Raw genomic sequence first — 23,214 nt, 5'->3', positions numbered from 1 at the left:
TAGCCAAGTCTCTTGTAAGTAGTTGCACTTGCTGAAATTAACAGCAAGTTTCTCAGACAGTGTGTGCATCTAGGACTGATAACACTTGATGTTTATAGTTACTGCTAGAGACTGGTGTGCAGAGCCAAGGACACTGCTCAGCTTTTACCCTCCAGAAGGAATAAAGAGATCCCACCTGCAGCCCTGCTTTGGGGAGGAACAGACAAGATAGATGCCAGAATTGACCAAACAGAGGATTCCATCCCATATACGTCACACTCAGTATAAATTTGAGGCATCACGAGGGCCAAGCCATGATTTCCTGATTTCCTGCTTCCCTTCCTACCCGGCATCCTGGAAGGATCCCGTCAGTTCCTCTGCCTGTGCTCCTGATCCATCCCAGCCCATATCTGTGTGTTTCTGCCTCCAGCTCCCAACTGGTGCTGACCCCAGGAGTCCAGCCTGGACTTTCCCAGGGCTGCCCTGCAGCCTCGGTGGTGACGTGAGAGTTATTGGGGGAAAGGAGGGAGGAATGTGGTTTCCATTTTCCTGTATATTTGTATATAGTCATTTTTCCTATTTATCATTCCTGTTTCATTAAAGCTGTGTAGTTTAGTTTCCAACCCATCAGTCTCTCTCCCTTATTCTTTCTCCTTTCTTTATCAAGGAGGAGAGAGATTAATAGAGAGCGTCTGTTATTCGGTTTAATTGCCGGGCCAGTGTTAAACCCTGACACCTTCTTGCAATAATTACACTGAGCTTAATGGGCTTCTGCAAGAGCTTGCACATTTGTACTACTGAGTGGTAGAAACTAAGGTCAGGACCTGTGACAATTTACACTGTGTACTTAAACATTACAAATACAGAACAAGTCTCCAAAATAAGAAATGGGAATTGATAGTGAAGGAGATACAGTTGGATTTCCCATAAGGTATAGTTGCTTCATTGAATTCTTGGATTTTTTTTGTGTTTTGTTTTGTTTTAGCACTGTCTTCATGGTCCTGCATAACAAAATTTCTGTGATTAGATGCACATTTTATCACCATGTAACACAAACATTCAACTGATATTATAAACAGTTTACTATAACAAAACATGAGACACAAACTACAAGCATAAAGCTGGATTAAAAGAGGGCAGTTACATTAAATAAAATATTTCTCTAGTATAGAATGTATTCTGAGCCCCAAAATGTAGCTTTTGGGCCTTAACCTAAAAATGTAGAATCATATTTTTAAGAAATTTAGAATAAAAAAAATTAAGAGAAAAGTATTGTCTTATCTTTCTAAGTGGGACTAGCTGTTAGCTACAGAAAATGGTATTTTTCACTGGGGGGCAAGGGAAGAGAAGCAGAAATGTAAGATTGAATTGTGTTTTTCCAACTAGATCTTAGCTGCCTGTAACATCTTCCCCAGCTTGAGATTTACTGGGGACCTCAGAGATCACAGGATCATAGAATGGTTTGGATTGGAAGGGACCTTAAAGATACCAAGTTCCACCTGGCTGCCATGGGCAGAGGTACAAATGCTTCTGTTTGGAAGAACTTGGGTGCAACAGTCAATTATTGAGGGAATGGAAGAAGCTTGTAGAGGATCCTCCTAAGGCTCCTTCTAAGATTTCTTTGAGTAAAGCATCAGCTTCTTTACAAGGCCACTACAGGTAATAATCATGGTTCATGCTATGCAGGATTCTAGGTAAAAAGACTGGAGGAAGTTTTTAATCCCTTAAAAGTTTTTTTGTTTAAATATAATCCTGTAGCCATACTCATCCCATAAATAGAATTCTTGCAAGACACAAATCACAATCAGAAGGGCTGATCCTGAGACATGCAAAATACTCCAATTTAAATGATCATTTAGTCTTGGTCAGGGAGATAAAAATCAACATTTTTCACTACATATCTAGTTACAAAACAAGTAACACACAGCCTAATATATAAAATTTAAAAGAACCCCATAATAAAAATAAATAATCTTTATACTTTCTTTTCTTTCACAACTAATTAAAAACTTACAATCCTATGAGATTTCTATGGCTAATCACATCAATTTTGTAAAACACTAAGCCTGAGTAACAAAGATTACAGTATGATGCAGGCAGTTCATCTCAGAAGAAATGTGGGAATAGAATTTAAAATATTACCTCTCAGCTCACTATGGTAATTACATGTTTATAACACAACTGGCCTGATCATTGCAGTTCCCATACTCCAACAGAAGTTATGTGATGCAGCAGGTTACTGAAAATGGCTGAGACTATTTATGGAAGAACAAATTTGAGATTCTCCTTTCACTCAAAAGTATCTGAATTTAATTACTACCACCACTGCCTTGAATCCTTTGGCCTTCCCTAAGTAATCTCCTAATTCCTGTCTCATTCATCCAATTAGCATTTGACTGGGATGGGATGGATGTTAAGAATGGGATGGACTGGGATGTTAGGAAGGAAAAAGAGCAAAACAACAGCAACATAAATATCTCATGGACATCCTTTATGACATTTGACAAACTCTCCTCCCTCTAAACCTTTGACAGGCTGCAATAGCAAGTGATGTGCTTGGATGAAATCCTCTGAACATATCAGCAAGTTGCAGAGGAATAAAATATCGAGTTTTGATCTGCAAAGTTCCTAGGTCTGAAAGATTTGAATGTGTGAATATGGATTATTGTACAATACCAGCAGGTTAAGCATTTAACCTCTCAGCAATAGCTTCTTCCCTCAGCTCCTGATGGCTGCTACTTCTGCAAGCGTGTCAGGTGCTGTCAGGACTTCAGTGTTCAGATCTGTTGTACATCTGATCCTGGCATTGTTTGTAATATTAATAAAGCCATAAATCAGTTTACCCTTTAGAACTTCTTTCCTACCTTAGTAAAGTCTGCACATCTACAAGAAAGAAACTCATGTATGTTTTTCTTTTTTCCCTGCTTCTCTTTCACCTGTCCTTAGGCTCTATCTCCTACCAGCAGTACAACTGATGTCAGTCTGAGTCTGCAACTTCTGTAACAACAACCCCCCTGACTATAGCCATGCCCAGTTCACCAGCTTCCTTTTACTTCACTTTTTCTTTCCATATCTCACTTTGTATTTCCTTGCACAACTTTATGCCTCTGCAAATAAATGTGAACTGCAGTTTGTATGCAAGCACGTGGGTTTGTCAGCACACTGCCCTCTGCTTTACTCCTGGTGTCATTCCCATGTGCAGAAACCACTGCTCTGCTTTCATCCCTGCAGACAGCCCTCCTACTTCTCAATATTCTATCTACCCAGTGCTGTAATTCCTTCTGACTTTTTAGAGCCTAATCCTTTGAATCCCTGACATTCCCTTCTCAGATTAAATTCACACCAGGGAGAAAAGGCAGATAATTGATTATAAATTTACTAAAGTACCTTGCCTATCTCCAGACAGAATAATATGGGGGAAACCAGGAGAAAGATATGCCTGTAATCTGTGGTGTTATGGGACATAAAAGCAGACATCACTAAATATTGATACTCAATCCCTTTCAACAAACCCATGTACTTGGTACTACAAGCATTGCAGGCACTTGTAGGAACTGGTGGTCCCCAAGATACAACTTTCTGTTTGCAAAATTCACACAATTGGCCTTAATACTAAACTAAATCAAAACCTATGAAAGCTTAGTTGTATACATCTGAAAAGAGAAGCACAGGTCTTCAACTATATTCTTCCTGCTTTTCTATAATGGTAATTTTTGTATCATTTATATAGCAGTTGCAAGGAGTGGGAAAAGGATGGAATAAAGATGAAGAGCTGTGAAAGTACAAAACGTTTTCCTATTCCCTAATGTGGTAGGTATCTTTTATGAAGATAGAAGATACAGATCTGTGTGTACAGTCTTTCTATAAGGCTTATTAATCATGGCTTGATTTCAGTATTCTTTAATTATTTTACCCTTTCAATTATCCCTACACAATTTAACAGGTAAAGGAAGATTTTTTTTTTCCTTTTCTTCTAACATAAACCCATATCCTCAAACATCCAATAGGGCAATCACTGATTGCTCTAAAAGCAGTGTCTTTAATTGTTGTCCTGGTTTGGGCCAGGATAGAAATATTTTTCTCTCTTGTAATTTTGCTTTCATCCAAGTCTCTTCTAAGTAGCTGTGCTTGCTGGAATTAACAGCAAGTTTCTGTCAGTCTCTACTTCTAGGACTACTAATGCTCAGTGTTTATAGCTATGGCCAGAGATGGACTGCAGAGCTGAGGCCACAACTCAGTTCTGAGAAACATTTTATGATGTGGAAAGAGAAAGGGAGTAAAGGGGTCACACCTGCAACCACCCTTTAGGGAGAAGCAGACAAGACAGGGAACCAAAGCTGCCCAAATGGAGTATTTAATCCCACATCTGTCATAAACTTAAGCATAAACTTTTTTATCATTACTGTTGCATAAAAGCTGTGTAGTTTAGTTTCCAACCTGTAAGTCTCCCTCATTCTCTCCCCTCTGTTTATTAAGGAGGGGAATTCATAGAGAGCATCTGTCATTAGGTTAATTGCCAGCCCAGCATTAAACTGTGACAACTGCTTTTAGAGAATGACTGCCACTGTAATAAGAAGCTAATTAGTTTGGTAATGAGACTAAAACAAGGACTTGTTTAATTTGGAACTTCTATGTAATGCACTTGAAGAATATTCTTGAATTAAGTTGCTGGAGAACTGGAAAGCAGCAGTGCTTAGAGCCTGTTACTCACACAATGCTCATGGCATACATTCCTGTTAAAAATGGGCCTGTATTGTAGTATTTTTCTTAAGTTTCACAGAGACAGACTTCTTCTAACAAAGAAAGCATAAATTTGCCTTAATCCACAGCTAAGAGATGTGAAAAGATGGTGACTGAAGCTTATTTTACCTTCCCATCTCAGGCTGTTATTTCCTTTTTTACAAAAAGAGAATTGCTACTTTACCATAGTTGTAAGGTCACAACAGATCCAGAGATCAACAGCTGCTTTCAGAAGCTTGGCAACTTGGAGAATTTTTCCTCTGGAAAGCTGGAAACTCCTGATTCCATGAGAATTGTGTAGCAAACCCAGGGAGTTCATACCACACACTAGGTAGCACAGATTCAGCATTTCTAGACCTAGATAAACCCAACAATCTTCAACAAGATTTAATTAGTTCTTCATGGTTATGTTCAAGCATACTTAGGAAATCTGCTGCTAAGTACACTTAGGTGGTCAGTTAAGAAGCAGGATAAACCCAGTACTAATTAGTACAGAGCACACATCAAGTACAAAGTGGTAATTAGATTTTAATTAACATTGCAACCACTTTTGGTGTATAAAGTGCACTTAAATATTTTTCACAACTATTACTATCACAGCTAATAAGAACACAGCAATCTTTAAGCAGACCTCACTTGGTTCCAGCAGCTGTGAGAAATTAGAATAAATTTTTTTTTATTTTAGAAACAAATTTTACTACTTTTGAATGAGGTTTTGAATTTAAGCTCTACACTCCTACAGAGAATAACTGCAGTTTTCAGAAACAACAAAAACACAGGCTAATACTTCCTCAGGAATACCCTCAATTCTCAGTTTCAAAGCCACACTATACCTTGTTGTTAAGGAGACCAACATTTTCTTTTAAAAAAACCCACATTATCTTCTTTGAAAAATTCAATTGAAATACTCTATTCTAAACCCAAGTTAAATGCAAGTAAATATTTTTTATTTTGTCACAAATTAATGTTTAGATTCATTGTCAATATACTTCTCCAATTGTATAAATACCAATAAAGGTTCATCACAAAGTGTCAGGTAATTCATAACTACTATGTGCCTTAATACCCATGTGCAGATTTCAAATATGTGAATTTTTTCTGTTTTTATTTGTTTCCTATCAGCAACACTAATCCTGGATTACTGCTGAGTTACACTTGCTCTTCAATTCTGCTATTTACACTATATTTTTCTGCAAAAGTAAAATTATCTTTTGAATTCAAACAGCAACACTCAAAAATAGCTCCACCAATACATTAAAAAAACCACAACAAAACCAAACAGAACCCCTCAAAAGCAACAAACCAAAAGCAAGCCACAAAATTAAGAATCTTCTTCACTTCTGGTCCTCCAGCCAGACAATGAATCCACTCATTTGTGTGTTGTAATGAATTAAATCCAGTTCTATCCCATTGTAAGTTTGGGACTTTTTTAGTTATATAAATACTATATATTATTGCCCACAGTTCTGTTATGCTTGCAAGAGAAGGAATCCATTATAAAATTCCCATGGGTGAATTGAATATAATGGAATAACTGATGAAAGCATGCAAATATAATTTTAATACAAATTGTAATTTCAACAGGTTAAAAATTACTGGACAAATAACATTTCATTCAGAAATCCAAGTTGTCTTGACTTGTCATGATCTAACTGAAAGCATTACAAGTTTTCTCATGCCCACAGTGTGCTACCACCTACAGCATGTGTAATTCACATCAAGAATTAGCTGCTTCCAGTTTGCTTAGAAACATGCTTAATAGATATCCTTTAGAGAAGGCAGACACTGAGAAAGAAGCCTTATCTTTACTAAGGGTCATATCATAGAATCATAGAATCCTTGGGGTTGGAAGGGACCTCGAAAGATCATCTAGTCCAACCCCCCCTGCCAGAGCAGGGCCACCTAGAGCACCTCGCATAGGAACGTGTCCAGGCGGGTTTTGAATGTCTCCAGTGAAGGAGACTCCACGACCCCCCTGGGCAGCCTGTTCCAGGGCTCTGTCACCCTTACAGGAAAAAAATTTTTCCAGATATTCAATTTGAACCTCCTATGCTCCAATTTACACCCATTACCCCTTGTCCTATCACTGGTCACCACTGAGAAGAGCCTAACTCCATCTCCCTGACACTCACCCCTTACATATTTGAAAACATTGATGAGGTCACCCCTCAGTCTCCTTTTCTCCAAACTAAAGAGACCCAGCTCCCTCAGCCTTTCCTCATAAGGGAGATGTTCCACTCCCTTAATCATCTTAGTAGCTCTGCGCTGGACTCTTTCAAGCACTTCCCTGTCCTTCTTGAACTGAGGGGCCCAGAACTGGACACAATACTCCAGGTGCGGCCTCATATATTCCCTCCTCTGCACACAAAGTTTTATACTTGCAAAGTCTGCAGGCACAAAGATGCAATCAGAATCCAGCACACCTTTTAAAAACAGAATAGGCAAAACTTCTGGCAGCCAGTGAGGTTACACAGCTTTGCCTCTGAGGTGAGCAGTGAGGATTAGTGCAAAGCACAGCTTGGACAAACCACAGAATGGTTTGGGCTGGAAGGCCCCTCCAAGATCATCATCCACTTCCCATCCCCCTGCATGGGCAGGGACACCTCCTACCAGATCAGGCTGCTCAAGGCCACATCCAACCTGGCCTTAAAAACTTCCAGGGATGTTGTGGAAAAAAACCATCCACAACTTCCCTGGGCACCTCGTTCCAGTGCCTCACCACCCTCACACTGGGGAGCCAAGTTCTGTGTCTAGAAGCTGTCTGAAAGCAGTCAGAGAAATTTTAATAAGTTAAAACACTTATTAAAGTGAGGGGAACACTTATTAAGTGAGGGGAGACCTCATCACTCTCTCCAACTCCCTGAAAGGAGGTTGGAGCCAGGGGGGGTTGGGCTCTTTTCCCAGACGACTTTCAACAAGACAAGAGGGCAGGGTCTCAAGTTGTGCCAGGGGAGGTTTAGGTTGGATATTAGAAAGATTTCTTTCTGGAGAGGGTGATCAGGCATTGGAATGGGCTGCCCAGGGAAGTAGTGGATTCTCTGTCCTTGGAGATATTTCAAAAGAGCCTGGATGTGGCACTCAGTGCCATGGTCTAGCAACCACAACGGTGGTTCAAGGGTTGGACTTGATGATCTCTGAGGTCCCTTCCAACCCAGCCAATTCTATGATTCTATGAACAATTAACCTAACATCCTATAATTTTTCTTTACACCAATGGCAGATAGGAAAAAAATTTCTCATCAGATCAAAGAGCCTACTAAGCCTTGGAGACAGCACTTAGGTTTCTATGTATCAAGCAATTGCCTTTGCCACTTGTATAAAACAACAAATAAACCTGTATTTGCATTAGAAAGTGTGCAGATGAAAAATGGTCAAGAAACATCATTATTAATATAAAATCCAGTACGTTAAAAGAACAGAAGTAACCTATGGGTTAATGTGGATCTTACAGAAATCCTCTTTTTCTTCTAAAATACTGCTTCCTGATACTCCTCACCCTATATGGGTTTGTATGAAAAATCTACATCCTCCAGAGAAACTTTCAAACAAAGAAAGCAGTGATACTATAGCAGTGATCATAGCTTCTTGAGAGGCAAACGATGTAACATTAACAGCTGAAACCAGTGAGAATTCTGAATCTGAGCTTGCCTTTGAATCTGGTCATAAGCATTATCAGACACTTTCACTGCTAATGAGTAAAGGCTGTAACATCACAGCAACTTAATTTTCAGGCTCAAATTTATTGAAAGATTAACAGTTATTAACAGCTACCCTGCCATGAACCAGGTGCTTTAACTTCTGTCCATTTTCCCTACCTAACAAATTTTCCCAGCTTCACAGTTCCAGTTGCTGTGAGCTGAACTAACTCCCTGAAATTTCTACCTTGAGTAATCCCAGTGCTGTGAACAGTATTAGCAGCCTCTTGGGAAAAAGCTTCCTTAAGCCTCATGCTGACTCAATACATTTTCCATCAGGATACAGAACAGAGAGGGACAACAATTCTCTGTAAATCCTGAAACCAGAACCCTTTTTGCTACAGCCAGTTTTACCCAGGCAGGCAGCAGTAAAAAACAAGACTTGCTGAACAGAGAAAAGCTTTCCCCTATTTTCCTTCTGGAACACATCTACCTTATGATGTACTATGTCTTGAGACTGGTATTCTGAAAAGGATTTTGGACAAATATATCCATTTCCTGGCATTTTTAATGGATAGGTAAAATGCTGAAAGAGAGCTTTAACTAGCTAAGTTCTAAGGCATGACAACTTCAAGTTAATGCCACTGACAAAACTAATTTAAAACAAAAAAAACACTTTAAGAAGAGTGGAGCATATTTGGGGTATCATTTGTTTATCTGTAGTTATAAGAGGGATGGTTAAATGTGAATACCAATATACCAATAAAAACATTGATCTCTTGCTATTGCAGAATAAATGAGTTCACTTAGACTGCCAAAAATCACAACATTTACATGCACTTCTCCTAGCTCATAAACCTAAAACATCAAAAATAAAATGACAAATAAAAGGGATATGTATCTTCTCTAAATACCCCTTGAAGATGTCAGGCAGTCTTACCTTATTCTTCCATAGGTCCCTCAATTCCAGTGAGATGCTTAAAAATTAAGGTAAATTTTTCAACTCAGGTCGGGATTTTATTAAAAATTAAGGTAAACTTTTCAACTAGAATCAGGATTTTATATCTCATCTTGGATATGGATATGAATATGATGGTTTGTATTTCCATAGCATATTGTTGAAAATATTTCAGAGCATTTTGTAACTAAGAATATAACTATAAAACTAATTTTTTTTCATCTTCCAGTAAAGTAGAAGTTTGAGAAAATTAAGAGATATGAGAAAACATTTGCATAAACCAACTGATTTCAATTCCTTAACGTGAGACATACAGATTATCCTTCCTTAACATAATAAATAACCACAAACTGATTAAGTTAAAATTATCCCCCCTTGTACCCTGTCTCATTAAGCACATCAAAAAAATAAAATATGTCAGAATGACACAGAAAACTGTGTCATTGTTAAGGCCTTTCTTAAGGACTAAATCTTTTGTATAGCAGCCAGTTTGGAAGTATTCAGGATGACTGATGTGGCTAGACAAGGCTTTTACTTTCTTTTTAAAGAACTAGAACTGAGAAACCATAAGGACAAAATCTGAGGTCACCAATTGTTTCCAAAGACAGAGTTACACATTTAGGACAATGTCTACATGAACAAATCTTTTCATACACAGCCCAGGCCAGTAGCTGCTACCCTGACATCACCTTTTCCATTAATCTCCCACAAACACTTCATGCACTGGTCTAATGAGCAGAGTTCAGAGAACTTACCTGGCTGAAAAACTCACAGAAAAAAAGAAAAAGGTGGTGTTTCCAGAGGATTTGCTGTACAATTTGACCAGGCTATAGAGGAAAAGGATGCTAATAGCACTCCAAACACACTCTTCAGATTGAGGTCAAATAATTACTTCTCTTTTTTTGTCAGCCCTAATGCTGCCAGACTCCTTCATTATGCTGCAAGTTGAACAACTAAGGAGGGCTGAAGCAAAATACTCCAGTTATCTTTCATTATATATGTAGAGCTGGAGAAGAATTCTCTTTATCAAACAGAGGTAGAGCTGTATCCTGTCCACTTTCTGCACTAGTGAGCAGAGTATATACAGAAATTTCATTACCTCCTCTATCTGATAACAAGCTAAAGGAAGTTATGTTACAGTTCCTGAACCCTCACTTAACAAAAGAAAAATCCCTTTGCTTGATACCAGGAACAAAGTTTTTTTTTTAAACTTTTCAGTAGATGACACTAAATTGAAAAGCACATATCCCTGGCCTCTGCAATTCATTAGTTATGAATGCTGAACCAAACTGTAAACAGGGGGGGAATCCACAAAAATACATTCAGAACCAAATATTTACATGGACTAATATAAAATGATGTCAAAATTCCTTTTTAATGCTTAACTGGAGAAAAGCTTTATGTTACTAACATGCATTTTCATCTTTCATGCTGCTGTAACTTCTAGCTTGCTGTGTACCTAACATTACTGCACTATAGGAAAGAGAAGGACTTCCAAAAGTATTTCAGCTCTTCAGTAAGCCATAAAGCACATGGAGCCTTTCACTGTTGGAATGAACTGAAGAATCACATGCTTGTAGTTTCCACAGCAAATGAAAACTGGAAGTTAAATTCTCAACAAAGTCAGGACTTTCTTCACAATCACACCTTGGAAAGGAACACATCAGTCATAGATTTCCCAGGTCAAAGGAAAGAAGAGATGGGTACATATCAGGAAGCTGAACAGGAGCCAGCAGTGTGCCCAGGTGGCCAAGAAGGCCAATGGCATCCTGGCCTGTATCCAGAACAGCGTGGCCAGCAGGTCCAGGGAAGGGACTCTGCCCCTGTACTCAGCCCTGGGGAGGCCACAGCTTGAGTCCTGTGTCCAGTTCTGGGCCCCCCAGTTCAGGAAGGAGATTGAGGTGCTGGAGCAGGTCCAAAGGAGGCAACCAGGCTGGTGAAGGGACTCGAGCACAGATCCTATGAGGAGAGGCTGAGGGAGCTGGGGGTGTTCAGGCTGGAGAAGAGGAGGTTCAGGGGAGACCTCATCACTCTCTACAACTCCCTGAAAGGAGATTGGAGCCAGGGGGGGGTTGGGCTCTTTTCCCAGGCAGCTCTCAACAAGACAAGAGGGCAGGGTCTCAAGTTGTGCCAGGGGAGGTTTAGGTTGGAGATGAGAAAGAATTTCTTTCTGGAGAGGGTGATCAGCCATTGGAATGGGCTGCCCAGGGAAGTAGTGGATTCTCTGTGTATGGAGATATTTCCAAAGAGCCTGGATGTGGCACTCAGTGCCATGGGCTGGGAACCACGGGGGGAGTGGATCAAGGGTTGGACTTAATGATCTCTGAGGTCCCTTCCAACCCAGACAATTCTATGATTCTATATAATGCACACTCCAGTCAGTAGCAGCAGCTGGCACAACACCAGTTCTTTTTCATATGACAAGAAAGAGCACCACTTTGCAGCCCCTATTGATGCTGCAGCTGTATTCATTTGTTGGGCACTAAGGAAGCCAGAGAAGACTCTCTGTGCCAACCTACTTCCTTTGAGTATTATGACCAGTTTGCTAATTATACCTGCAATGCATTCTTACCAGAAAATTTAAATTGGAGATGTACAGGCAAAAGAGAAAAGAAAAAAAGAAAAAAAATTTAAAAGTCCAACCTGCATCCTGGGATAGAAAATATTCCTGAAAACCACTGAAGTTAACTTTTAATAAGTTAGTTTCTCCTAAGTCCTTTCCCCTAGCCAATCATGATGAATAGTCAGTCCCCTAGTCAGTCATGATGAATAATGCAGTATTTTGATATCCCATCAGGTTCTAAGTAATGAACATTGGGGAACTCTTGGTTGCCATATACCCAGGGCAAACAGTTTTTATAGTCAGATAAAAAAGCAGTCAGGAGTTGCAGGAAAACCCACTGCTTTTTGGGCTAACAGACAAAATGCTGATATGAGCACATGAGTTAACTTGCCTCGTTGTCCCTCACCACTGGTCCAACAGGAGTTTGAAATAAGATAGTGCTGATAGATTGCTTTTAATATCTTCACTGGAAAAGAAAGAGTTTTGCACATATGTACCCTAAAAAATACATTGTAGATAAAAGGCAACACAAAATATAAACCAAATTAAATATTAATGGCAAAATGATGATGATATGTTACAATGTTATGCATTAATGCTATGTCATACTGCTTTACCAGTCAACGTAAGCTTATGCTACTTAGCAAATCTTTTGTGACTAATACAAAAATTATGGTTACCTCCAATTATGATTCTAAGCCTTCATCTTTTTCATATTGAAACGAAACTGGGAGCACAAGATTAATAAAGTCCCCTTTCTCTAGTGACATTTTCCCATTAGTTTTGATCCCAGATAATTTCCATCTTTCCTTTGTTTGACATAATCAGTCAAACAATTAATTATTTTTTCATTCCCAAATTTGCAACCAACTATCTCTGTATCACTCTCTCACATTAAAATACTTGAAGGTAGTCCAAATTTTAATATGAGTTTCCAATTCAGAATCCACCTGGTATGGATTATAGGAATACATTAAAAAAACCAAACCAAAACAAACATCAATCTTTTAATCCTAGTTGTGAAAGAAGCAAAAATCTGTTTTTTCAGATTTTATAATCCTGCCTTTTTCAAGAAAAAAATCCCTCTGAGGAAGTGAACCTGTCTTCCAGAACATCCAGAGATGCTTAGTGCTCCAGATCATAACCTGAATAACAGCTAATTAAGTATTCCTGTCTCTAATTTTACCTTTTCTAAGTGGGACAATCTTCCTCAAAGAGTATTCCTGACCCAATTCCTGGACAAAATCCATCCTTATTCCCTAACCTGATCTTTCAAAACATTCTTTAAGATGTTGTGTATAGCAGTATGACCAGCATATGCCTTTAACCAGACTGTGCAGAGCAACTGAAAACGTGAAACTCAGCAGATGACTGCTAGGAAGCAGCCACTTTTCTGAAGACAAAGCTTATTCACCTGCTGCAGTTGTGCTTTTGAGATGCGAATGACAGGGGGGAACTTGTTGCCATAGGGAATGACAGGAAGCTGCCTACGCCCCGTTGAGCAGGAGGAGGAGGAGTGGCTCTCAGCTGACTGACTCCTTGGGAAACCAACCTCTTTCAGAGGGTCCGAGTGGATGGATAAATAGATAGGGCTCATGGTGCGGAGGATGGGACTTGAAATTCTTGGAGTGGAGAAATGCAGCATATGAGATGAGTTGAGCTGTGAGAACAACATGGTGGGGAAGAAAATAAGGTTTTAAAAAAAAATCAATATTTTTAAATTTTTTTTATCTTGCCTATATGTGGTTTTTTCTAAAAAACCATATTCACAACTCCCTCACAGGCTAATAGCTGATAATTGAAGAGGTATCTTAAGTTTAATCCTCACATTTCCCATCAATTCTTTAAAAATGCAGCATCAAAATAAAAAGTAGCAAATGCAGCATAAAAATCCTCTCTCTAGCTGGCTGTAACCTTCATCCATTCAGTCAGTGACAACCTTGGGCAAGTTTAATAAACTAACACAGTCTGTTCCAAGAACATTGTGTACACAAGCTACTTGATTGTTAACTGGTCCTTGCAAATGCTCAGCACATCCCTGCAGGCACAGTTTTTTTTCCTGAGATGACTATTTTTAGAATATACACACATTGCAGGCTTTAAAAATGTGACTGTAGCACTGTGGCTATAGCAGTGTATATAAATAAATAACTTTACCTGACAGGATTAATCAGTAAGATCTGTACTTAATGATTTTGATGATATTTCCCAAATATGGGATTGAACCAGAAGGATACACTGCCCTGGAGATTCCATGAACAACTGCTTAATCTTGAACTACATCACTCAAGCATTTAGAAAAGAGAAAACAAAACACAACACAGAGAAGAGGACCTGTAAAGTGAAAGTGTTCTGAAGAAATAATTTTAGAGAAAGTACATTATCAAAATGGTTATTGGGGATTCTATTAAACCTATACCTTTGACATATCTCTGAAATAACTCATTCTTTGCAAGACCTTTTCCAGTGCATGGATAAACATTTGATGGTGACATCTAAATGCCTGTAATGAGATTGCTATATACAATTTGCAATTATTTGTTCCCAGTGTATTTAGATAAAACCATGGGGAGTAGGGGTGGTTCAAGGATTGGACTCGATGATCCCTGAGGTCCCTTCCAACCCAGCCAATTCTATGATTCTATGATTTTATATAGAAATATTTTTCAAGCTTCACAATGGCCATTTTCTGTCTCTCACTACAGTATTTGCAATTCTAACCCATACTCCTTGGAAACAGAGCAGAACTATTCATAGAATCATAGAATCATAGCATCCTTGGGGTTGGAAGGGACCTCGAAAGATCATCTAGTCCAACCCCCCCTGCCAGAGCAGGGCCACCTAGAGCACTTCGCATAGGAACGTGTCCAGGTGGGTTTTGAATGTCTCCAGTGAAGGAGACTCCACGACCCCCCTGGGCAGCCTGTTCCAGGGCTCTGTCACCCTTACAGGAAAAAAATTTTTCCAGATATTCAACTTGAACCTCCTGTGCTCCAATTTACACCCATTACCCCTTGTCCTATCACTGGTCACCACTGAGAAGAGCCTAACTCCATCTCCCTGACACTCACCCCTTACATGTTTGAAAACATTGATGAGGTCACCCCTCAGTCTCCTTTTCTCCAAACTAAAGAGACCCAGCTCCCTCAGCCTTTCCTCATAAGGGAGATGTTCCACTCCCTTAATCATCTTAGTAGCTCTGCGCTGGACTCTTTCAAGCACTTCCCTGTCCTTCTTGAACTGAGGGGCCCAGAACTGGACACAATACTCCAGGTGCGGCCTCAGTTTCAAAGGAAAAGGTATTTTCAATTGTGTCAATCCTAAGGCTTCAGTTTGCATAACACACAGCTGTCCCTCAACTGGAAAAAAAAAAAGAAAAGTATTTCCAGTGCCTCATAGAAGCTGGTGAGCTTTCTGTCCTGAACTGAGGACAGAAAATTAAATGAAAAATTAAACAACTTGGAGCTCAAAAATAAACGGAAATTTAAGAACAGTTTTTTGATGAAAACAATTGCACCTCAATCTATAAAATGCTAATTTCAGTATTGTGTCTAAATAATAAAGATAAATAGATTCACATAAACATCTTCTGTGGTCATGCACATATCTATATACATGGTGTTATGATGTCAACCAAATGTGAGCAGAGCAAACTGCTGTTTAATCTAAACTGAAGATGAAAATGGAATTAGCTGTTATATATTCAAGTACTTCAACATTATTTCTTTGCTGAAACACATTCTTGACTAAAATATGTTTAAAAATTCATGCATGCACTCTATGTATGCAATGCAATAAAACCACAGGAAACTGATGAGGCCATGGTTCAACAACACAGTGATTCCAGCTTTAGGCTCTTAGTACCAGATCAAGGAAAAGAAAACTGAAGCAGTTTGATGCAAAGCTCTGCTCCAGTATGAATTCACCATTAGTCTAGGTCAGAGTTCAAATTCTTTTGACAGATTAAGTTCATATCAGAAGATGTTACAGCAAACCAGGTACTGTCTGTTCTCCTGCAGCCATAATCAACATAAAACCATTATGGAAGCATAAAATCAGCATATATATCCTAGCATTCTCTGAAGAGTTTCAACAGAAATGTGACCATGTGCCCACGACTGTGCCACATCAAACTGGTATTTGATGGTATTGCAACTGGAAAACCATGACTGATGACATGAAAATTAGTTCTCTTATCTGCAGGTTTTTGCCATTGCAGATAGCATAATGTGCTGCAACTTTTAATGCCTGAAACTTGCTCATCTCAAAATCAGTAACTTTTATTTTTTTAGTTCAGTTTTCCTTCCTGAACTGCTACAACTTTACATTCTTATTACAATGCTGATGGGGTGTGAAACAGGTAAGAAATTATACTCTCATCAATTAGAGGAAGTCTGTGTATGCACACAGCTTCAGGAAGAACATTTATCTACAAATGGAGACCTGCAGACCATCAGTTTCTTTCCTTCAGGAGAAAATAAGATTATGGGTGAATACATGAACCTTTGGTTTTTTTATACAGAAACATCCTTGCTACTACTTACTACTTAAATAGTGAGCAATAAAGCCCCCCCCCCAAATAAAGCAATAATAATAAAGAATTATCAAAGAAAAAAGGAAAAATAAAAAAATACATAAACCAGGAAAGCTCATTTATTCATTCACTGCTCAAGTAACTGCTTGTGTATTTAACAAACCTAACAGAATAAAGTCAAAGAACATAACATACTTTTTCCTAAGTGATACTCAAGCAGGTCACTAGAAATCCATATGAAAGGCACATTCATAAGGATGATAACCATGATTCCTGACGTGTCCTAGGGTTTCAAGCCATTTGAAATGAGTTTTTTTCAGAAATTATGTTAAACTATTATACTGATATAATTTCAATATCCATTTTAACCTCTCTTAGTAGCACTTAAGTAATTTGATTTATGGTCCTAAACTCACATTCTCCAAAGACTGCTCTTAGGAAGTGCTGCAATATAATTAAATCAGCAGACAAGTAATATATGACCCTTTTTCCATTATTTATATTGTCAGGAAGATGGTACCTGGATAAAATTACTAAAGGACAAGAACATCTGATCCACAAACAAGGATCCCAGTTCCAGGTGGGCAAATGCTTTGAAGAAGAAACTCTACCAAACAGCTCCCTGAGGTCCTAAGGACTCTGGAATAGAGAGGGCTATTGTATGAGGAGGCATATATATATATATATACTGTATTCCTGTGAAGTGACTAGATACTCACCTATAAGAATGGCTGGTGTTTGGTACCATCTCAGGAAAACTTTATCTTTTCTAAAGTGGAATACCATCAATGAAAGACAGAAAGAAAACTCTTACCCAAGCATTCTCCTGTGCCACTCTTGGCTTTCAAGGACTAATGAAATAGATGGAAGATTACCACAAATTGCCATGACAGTTGGAACAGACACATACTGTTCCCAGTTTCTAAATCAGCCAAATAATACAATTTTCTTTATTCTGAGTTCAGTTTATATTTTCAGTTCTATGTGATTCACCTTCAAGTTCCTTCCTGCCATTCATCCTGCCCTCACAGCACTACTTGCCCTTACAGGATAATAAAAACCATATTAATTTACACTATTTTTTAGGACAATTATGCCTTACCTGCTTGCAAAGCCAAACTAAAATATAATGTCACCCCAGTGTCTACTTCAACCAGTATTTCTTCCAATGAACTGACCTTGTACATAACTACTCCTACTCCCATGCACAGAAATGTGTTCCTTTCTACATAAAAATATTGTGTATTATTTGTTTATGTAGTACACAACATTTGTATGACCTCTACCTTCAGTTTTCAGTAAAACAGCTATTTTCCCAAAAAGACACAAGTTTGTGTAAAGCAGGATAGTGCATTTGGACACAATATTACAAGCTGGTTTTTAATGGCTTCTGAAATAAAAATACCTGATAATTCATATTTTGTACAGATCTAAATGTTGCTCTTTCTTGTCTGTTTTACTAAAACTAACATTTAAACACTAAAACTGAACAACTGTAAATGATGGAGTGATTTAAATTAGTTCTTCATTTTTAAGAGTTTCTAGCTCATCAAATATTCTTTCATGCAACTAACACTTCAATCTCAAAACCTTCTGTAGTTTAACACAGTTCTGTATTTTGAACCATGCAAAATGAATCTTCTATAAACTACATAATTCACAAAGTATGGTTTCAAACTATAACCTCATATGAAAGATACAATCTTGCCTTTTCCATTAGAACTTAGATATATTTGCAATTTTACTGTACAGCTACAGTTAACTACATTATGTAGCTCCTTTTTACCAGAAAGGATATCCCACATGGTATAATAAATGAGTTCTTGGTGATAAGAACTTCTTTTAATGAGCTGGCTTGTAATGTTCAAAAACAGTGGGGATAAGTGAGACAGAGTTATAGCCACGTTTCTTGACTCCAAGGAGCTTGAAAGAACTGTTCTTTATAGCATATATGATATAATATCTACTGAAAAAAAAGTGGAGACATAAAACTAGAGCAGGTTCATAATAAATTGAACATTAATCTTGCTTCATCCCTAATTAAAGTCAAAGAAGTTGTAGTTTTGAATCAACGACAGAGGAGAAAAGAGTAAATGTCCCAAAATTGTGCAAATGAGAATTCTGTAAGCAAGATGGAGAAAAACAAAAAACAGGGGTTGCAATGGAAGCAAAGCAATCTGTCTTAGTGAAGGGAAAACATTGGGAGCAAAGAAGTAGCTGCAAAATTATCTTGGAAGTGAGAAGCAGCAACTGAAGAAACCAAAGGATTTTTTTACCTAAATACGATTAGAAATTTCAGAAGAAACAGGAAGAAGCACAGGGAATTCAAAACAAAACAAAGCCCAAACAAAATACCTCTATATATTTGCATATGTATCTCATTGATTAGGAATCACTGCATAAGGAACTTCTTAATGTATATATGTGTTATTACTTATTTTTTTACTGAGGGCAGTTCTGTGCATCACACCTGCAGTTCTTTTGCAGGACAATGTAAACACTCAGAACACGGAATGTAATTCCTCAAGAATCAAGCCTCCTATCTGATAAAACCAGGAATTCTGCTACACTAGAGTATTTTACTCACTACCTTTTCCCTTACTATATCATCATATAACTCTGAATAAACAGATGTTCAATAAAACAGTGACCATTTCTCTTACCGGAGTGAGTGCTCCTTCTGCTTGAGCTTCCATAGGACTTGTAGGAGTGGCTGCAAGAAGCTGCCCAGCAGCTCCGGACAGAAGGTCCAATTTATCTGTAAGTTGTTCAGAAACAGCAGGATGACACTCTGTTGCTAGAACAAACTCCACCCCTGAGGTTTGGTTCTTTGCATTGACACTGTTTCCTGCCCAGCCACCCTGTCTGGACTGCTCTTCTGGAGGGGAACCCTCCAGAACTTGTAGTACCTCCGGCTCTTCATCTGAGGGACTTCCAGTAGTTTTGTGCCCTAAAGCCTCATTTGTCCTGAAGTCCTGCAAGTCCCGTTCCTTATCTATTATCACCCATTCCTTAGAATCAACCTCCTGCCTGCAGGAGTTTAAGTTGACAGCTACAAATCCATTGCTAATAACCCCATCAACGTGTTCTGGAGAACTGGCTGACACCGGCTTCGAGGCATCTGGCAGATACTCTTCATCATAGTGCCAAACGTGGTCCATGCGGGCAGGAGCTGGAATAGTTTTCTTCTGAGAAAGAGGAGAAACAGCAGCAACAGGAGTCTCTGCTGCAGCCTTCAAGTCCTTTTGCATCTTCTCCAAACTTAAGAAAAGAAGAATTAGTTAAATAATGTAAGGTACATTTGCATTTTTTCAGTAGAGGAAAATCTAGATTTATATTAAAAAAAATGGTCACATTTTAGAACAATCTACAATGGCTGAAGGATCTACAATTTGAGAAAAATAACTCTGATGTCAAGTAAAAGTAAACACTCCTAGAAATCAACACATAACTGTACACATAGTGTATGATACTGTATTGTAAAGGGATACTTGTGACTGGACACCAACTCAGTGGTGAGGTTATAGCTAGATATTATTAATTCACACCACAAAGCAGAGGCTCAAAGCAGAACAGACATCTCCAGCAGCAATTAGTAGATGCTTTCAATAAGAATGCTATTGATTGTCTGGACTGATTCCTTATTCATGCTTTGCATAACTTACTTCATCAATCAAATTTTAATTCCTATCCCTCCTATGATGTATTGAGAAGGTTTTATCCACTGTCAGGATCTCAGCTGTCTTCTACTGTCCCCACTCAGCCTCTGCCTTTCAGTGCAATTTCACTGTGTCCTTCCTCCCCATATTCTTTCTACTCCTAGGAAACTGAGTCTGTTCTTACACATCTGTCTCTACCTTCAAATTCCAGGATGGGGACCATTAGCTGCTGCCATCTGGGTGCCAGACAATTCAACACTGCTGACTCCCTGGCAGGACAAGTGGCTGCCAGCTGGTGCTCACTCAGAGGCACCACACCTCCTCTTCTCTCCTCCATGCAGCATCACACCTCCTCTTCTCTCCTCCATGCAGCATCACACCTCCTCTTCTCTCCTCCCTGCAGCACCACACCTTCTCTTCCCCCCTCCATGCAGCACCATGCCATTCCTTCTCCCCTTCCCAGTGGAACTGTGCTGCCTCTCCTCCCCTCTGCGCAGCACTGCAGCGCTGATCCTCCCTTCCATGCAGCACTGAGCTGCTGCTTCCCCTCACACCCAGCAAGCTCCACAAAGCTCTTGAACATCAGCAGGAGCTCCGTGTGGCATCTCTGGAAGCCCTGAATACCTGGTAGCAAGCAGTACCTCACAGGAAGTGGAGGGGGACTGCCATTCATTCCTGCCCTGCCTGCAGTACAGGTCACGTTAGGGGAAGGAGGAGGGGGTCAAATAGCAGGGCAGGGGAGGGACACTGAACACTGCCTGGTGGGAGAGCCTGCTGTTGTGTTATCTGAGCCTTGATGTTTTGAAATACAAGAATTAAAACTCTGACCAGCATACATGGTTGGGAGAAATGGCAGCGGAGTGCTGGGCAAAGGGGAGAAGTGGCGTGGGGGAAGTGACCGTGCAGTGTCACTTTGGGTAGATGGAGGGAAGGAGAGGGAGAACAGTGTGAGTGAACACTACCTGCCAGCTGCCCAGCGTTGATATGTCTGGTGGCCAATTGCTGGCAGCCAGCTGACAGTGGCCAACTGTCCTAGACACCAAATTCTAATTTAAGACCTGTCTTGTATCACGATTTTTTTATGTCAGTGCGATACCTTTAGGCATAACTAAATCTGCTGTGTGCAGGTATATTTTTAATTTTACTTCATAACTCCACTTCTTGTAAACTATACTTCTCATGTCATATAATCTAATCCCATGTTAACTCTGTTCAGCACCTGATGTCATAATTCTTATTTCAGATGAGTTGTACTGATTGTCATGAGTATCCCACTGAAGGAAAAAAGCTAATAGACATGAGGGTTACATCACTAGGCCTTGAAATAAGTTCTCAAATGTGGAAGCCCAACTTTAACTGTGTACTAGTCCTAACCATTTTTTAAAGAAGCTGCCAAGTGGTGAAATCCATTAATAAATCAATGTTATGAACATAGTATATACTTGGCTGTAGCTTGCATAGTCATAACTCAGCAACTCCACTCTCAGCTCTTCGCACAATGGAAGAAATACAAGAGTGTCTTTACTACATACACTGTAAAGATATAAGCATTAGAAAAAATAAATTATTTCTTTACCAGGTCTCAAGAAATTTATCAGTGTCTGGCTTTGGCTCCAACGTGAGATGTTTCTCCAACTCAAAGCTGTGAATTGAACGTAACTTTCGCACCAGTGGGGCATCTCTGTCTGGCTGGGTGGTCTCCGAGCGAACACGGATTGGAGATCCGAGACTTGGTGCATTGAGCATTCCATTCACTGGCCCATGGCTGTTCTCTTCCTCTGTGGCAGCCTGTGCAAAAAGTAAAGTAAAAATGTGACTCACTAGGAGTGGCAAAACAGAGGAAGACAAGGTATACATGGTATTCACAGATGGTGAACACCATCCAGGCTTTTAGCCTGTGTTAAACTAATCTGTATTTGGGATGGGCCTTATGTTCATGCCATAGTTAAGTTAGTTTAGATACACTCTCCAGCACAGACTAAATACTAGTAATATACTAGTGCTTGGTAGGTCTGAGAACAGGAGTCTTGAAACCCCAATAATATACTTAAATTTACTCTGATGTTTTACAGCTAACTCTGATATTTAATAATAATCTGCAACCCAGCACTTGGTAGCATCTTCAGTCTGCTTTGCAGTAAAGTGCTCTCATTAAAGAGAGGTTGGCTTCCAAGCTGTCTTTGATTCTCTGCTGCATATAACACTGTTCTACACTAAATCTACCAGATATTTCTGTGACTTACAACTATGTTTTAGCTCAACTGCATTCCATTCTGTATACCCAATGGACATGATTTAGAGCTGTGAAATCATGACCATCCTTAATTTCAACAGGTATAACTAAGAAAAATTGCCTTTGTTTAAAACACAACAATCTCCTCTCTCCCTCTTTGGTAAAGAACAAACAAACTAATAAGTACATTTGAAAATAGGCACTATGCCTTATTGTTTCCCACAATATATTTTTTTCTAGCAAACAACAAATACCTGCCTCAAACCTTGACAGTTCTCCTAGCTAAGGAACATTTCAGTACCACATCCCTCTTGATGTTCAAAGCACTTTGTTGACATCTTATGAACTAGATTCAAAGAGGAAAGGGGATAAAACCAGGCTCACTAAGGATGAGCCTAAAGATGGCCTTCAATCTGCCATCCCACTCGAGGTGGGAACTGGTAATAAAGGAGGTGTAGCTGGGTTTGTGCCAGTGTCTCAGTGACAGTCTGAATGTAGACCAGAAGGACTCCCATCCCCCTAGGGTGGGGTCAGCACGCTCAGCTCACAACCTGAAATGCCTGTACACAAATGCACACAGTATGGGGAATAAACAGGAGGAACTGGGAGATGTAAAGTCAAGAGGCTGTTATCTAGGGGCGCTTTCAGAGACACGGTGGGACAGCTCACATGACTGGAATGTGGTCATGGACAGTTATGTCCCTTTTAGGAAAGAGAGGGTAGCAAGGCGAGGTGGGGGAGCTGCTCTTTAGGTAAGAGAGCAACTTGAATGTATTGACTTCTGTCCAGGGATAGATGAGGAGAAAGTTGAGAGTCTGTGAGTGAGAATTAAGGGGCAGGCTAATGTGGGGGATACTGTGGTGGGTGACTATTACAGGCCACCTGATCAGAATCAAGAAGTTGATGGAGGTCT

At 39.4% G+C, this 23,214-nt stretch overlaps 1 protein-coding gene across 1 annotated transcript in view; it reads right to left on the bottom strand.

The window, feature by feature from the left end:
• Positions 1-23,214, bottom strand: part of TTBK2 (tau tubulin kinase 2) — a 106,489-nt gene that overhangs the window by 4,627 nt on the left and 78,648 nt on the right. Inside the window, exons 12-14 of the mRNA XM_030452582.1 lie at positions 21,645-21,856; positions 19,073-19,670; positions 13,290-13,535 (exon numbers count right to left, since the gene is read on the bottom strand). Coding sequence (XP_030308442.1) covers positions 13,290-13,535; positions 19,073-19,670; positions 21,645-21,856 — 1,056 coding nt within the window. The remainder of the gene's footprint in view (positions 1-13,289; positions 13,536-19,072; positions 19,671-21,644; positions 21,857-23,214) is intronic.

This window comes from Calypte anna, chromosome 5A (assembly GCF_003957555.1).
Source record: "Calypte anna isolate BGI_N300 chromosome 5A, bCalAnn1_v1.p, whole genome shotgun sequence".
Lineage (NCBI taxonomy): Eukaryota > Metazoa > Chordata > Aves > Apodiformes > Trochilidae > Calypte > Calypte anna.
The sequence above is the reverse complement of the archived record's forward strand: the minus strand, read 5'-3'. Positions and strand labels throughout refer to the sequence as shown.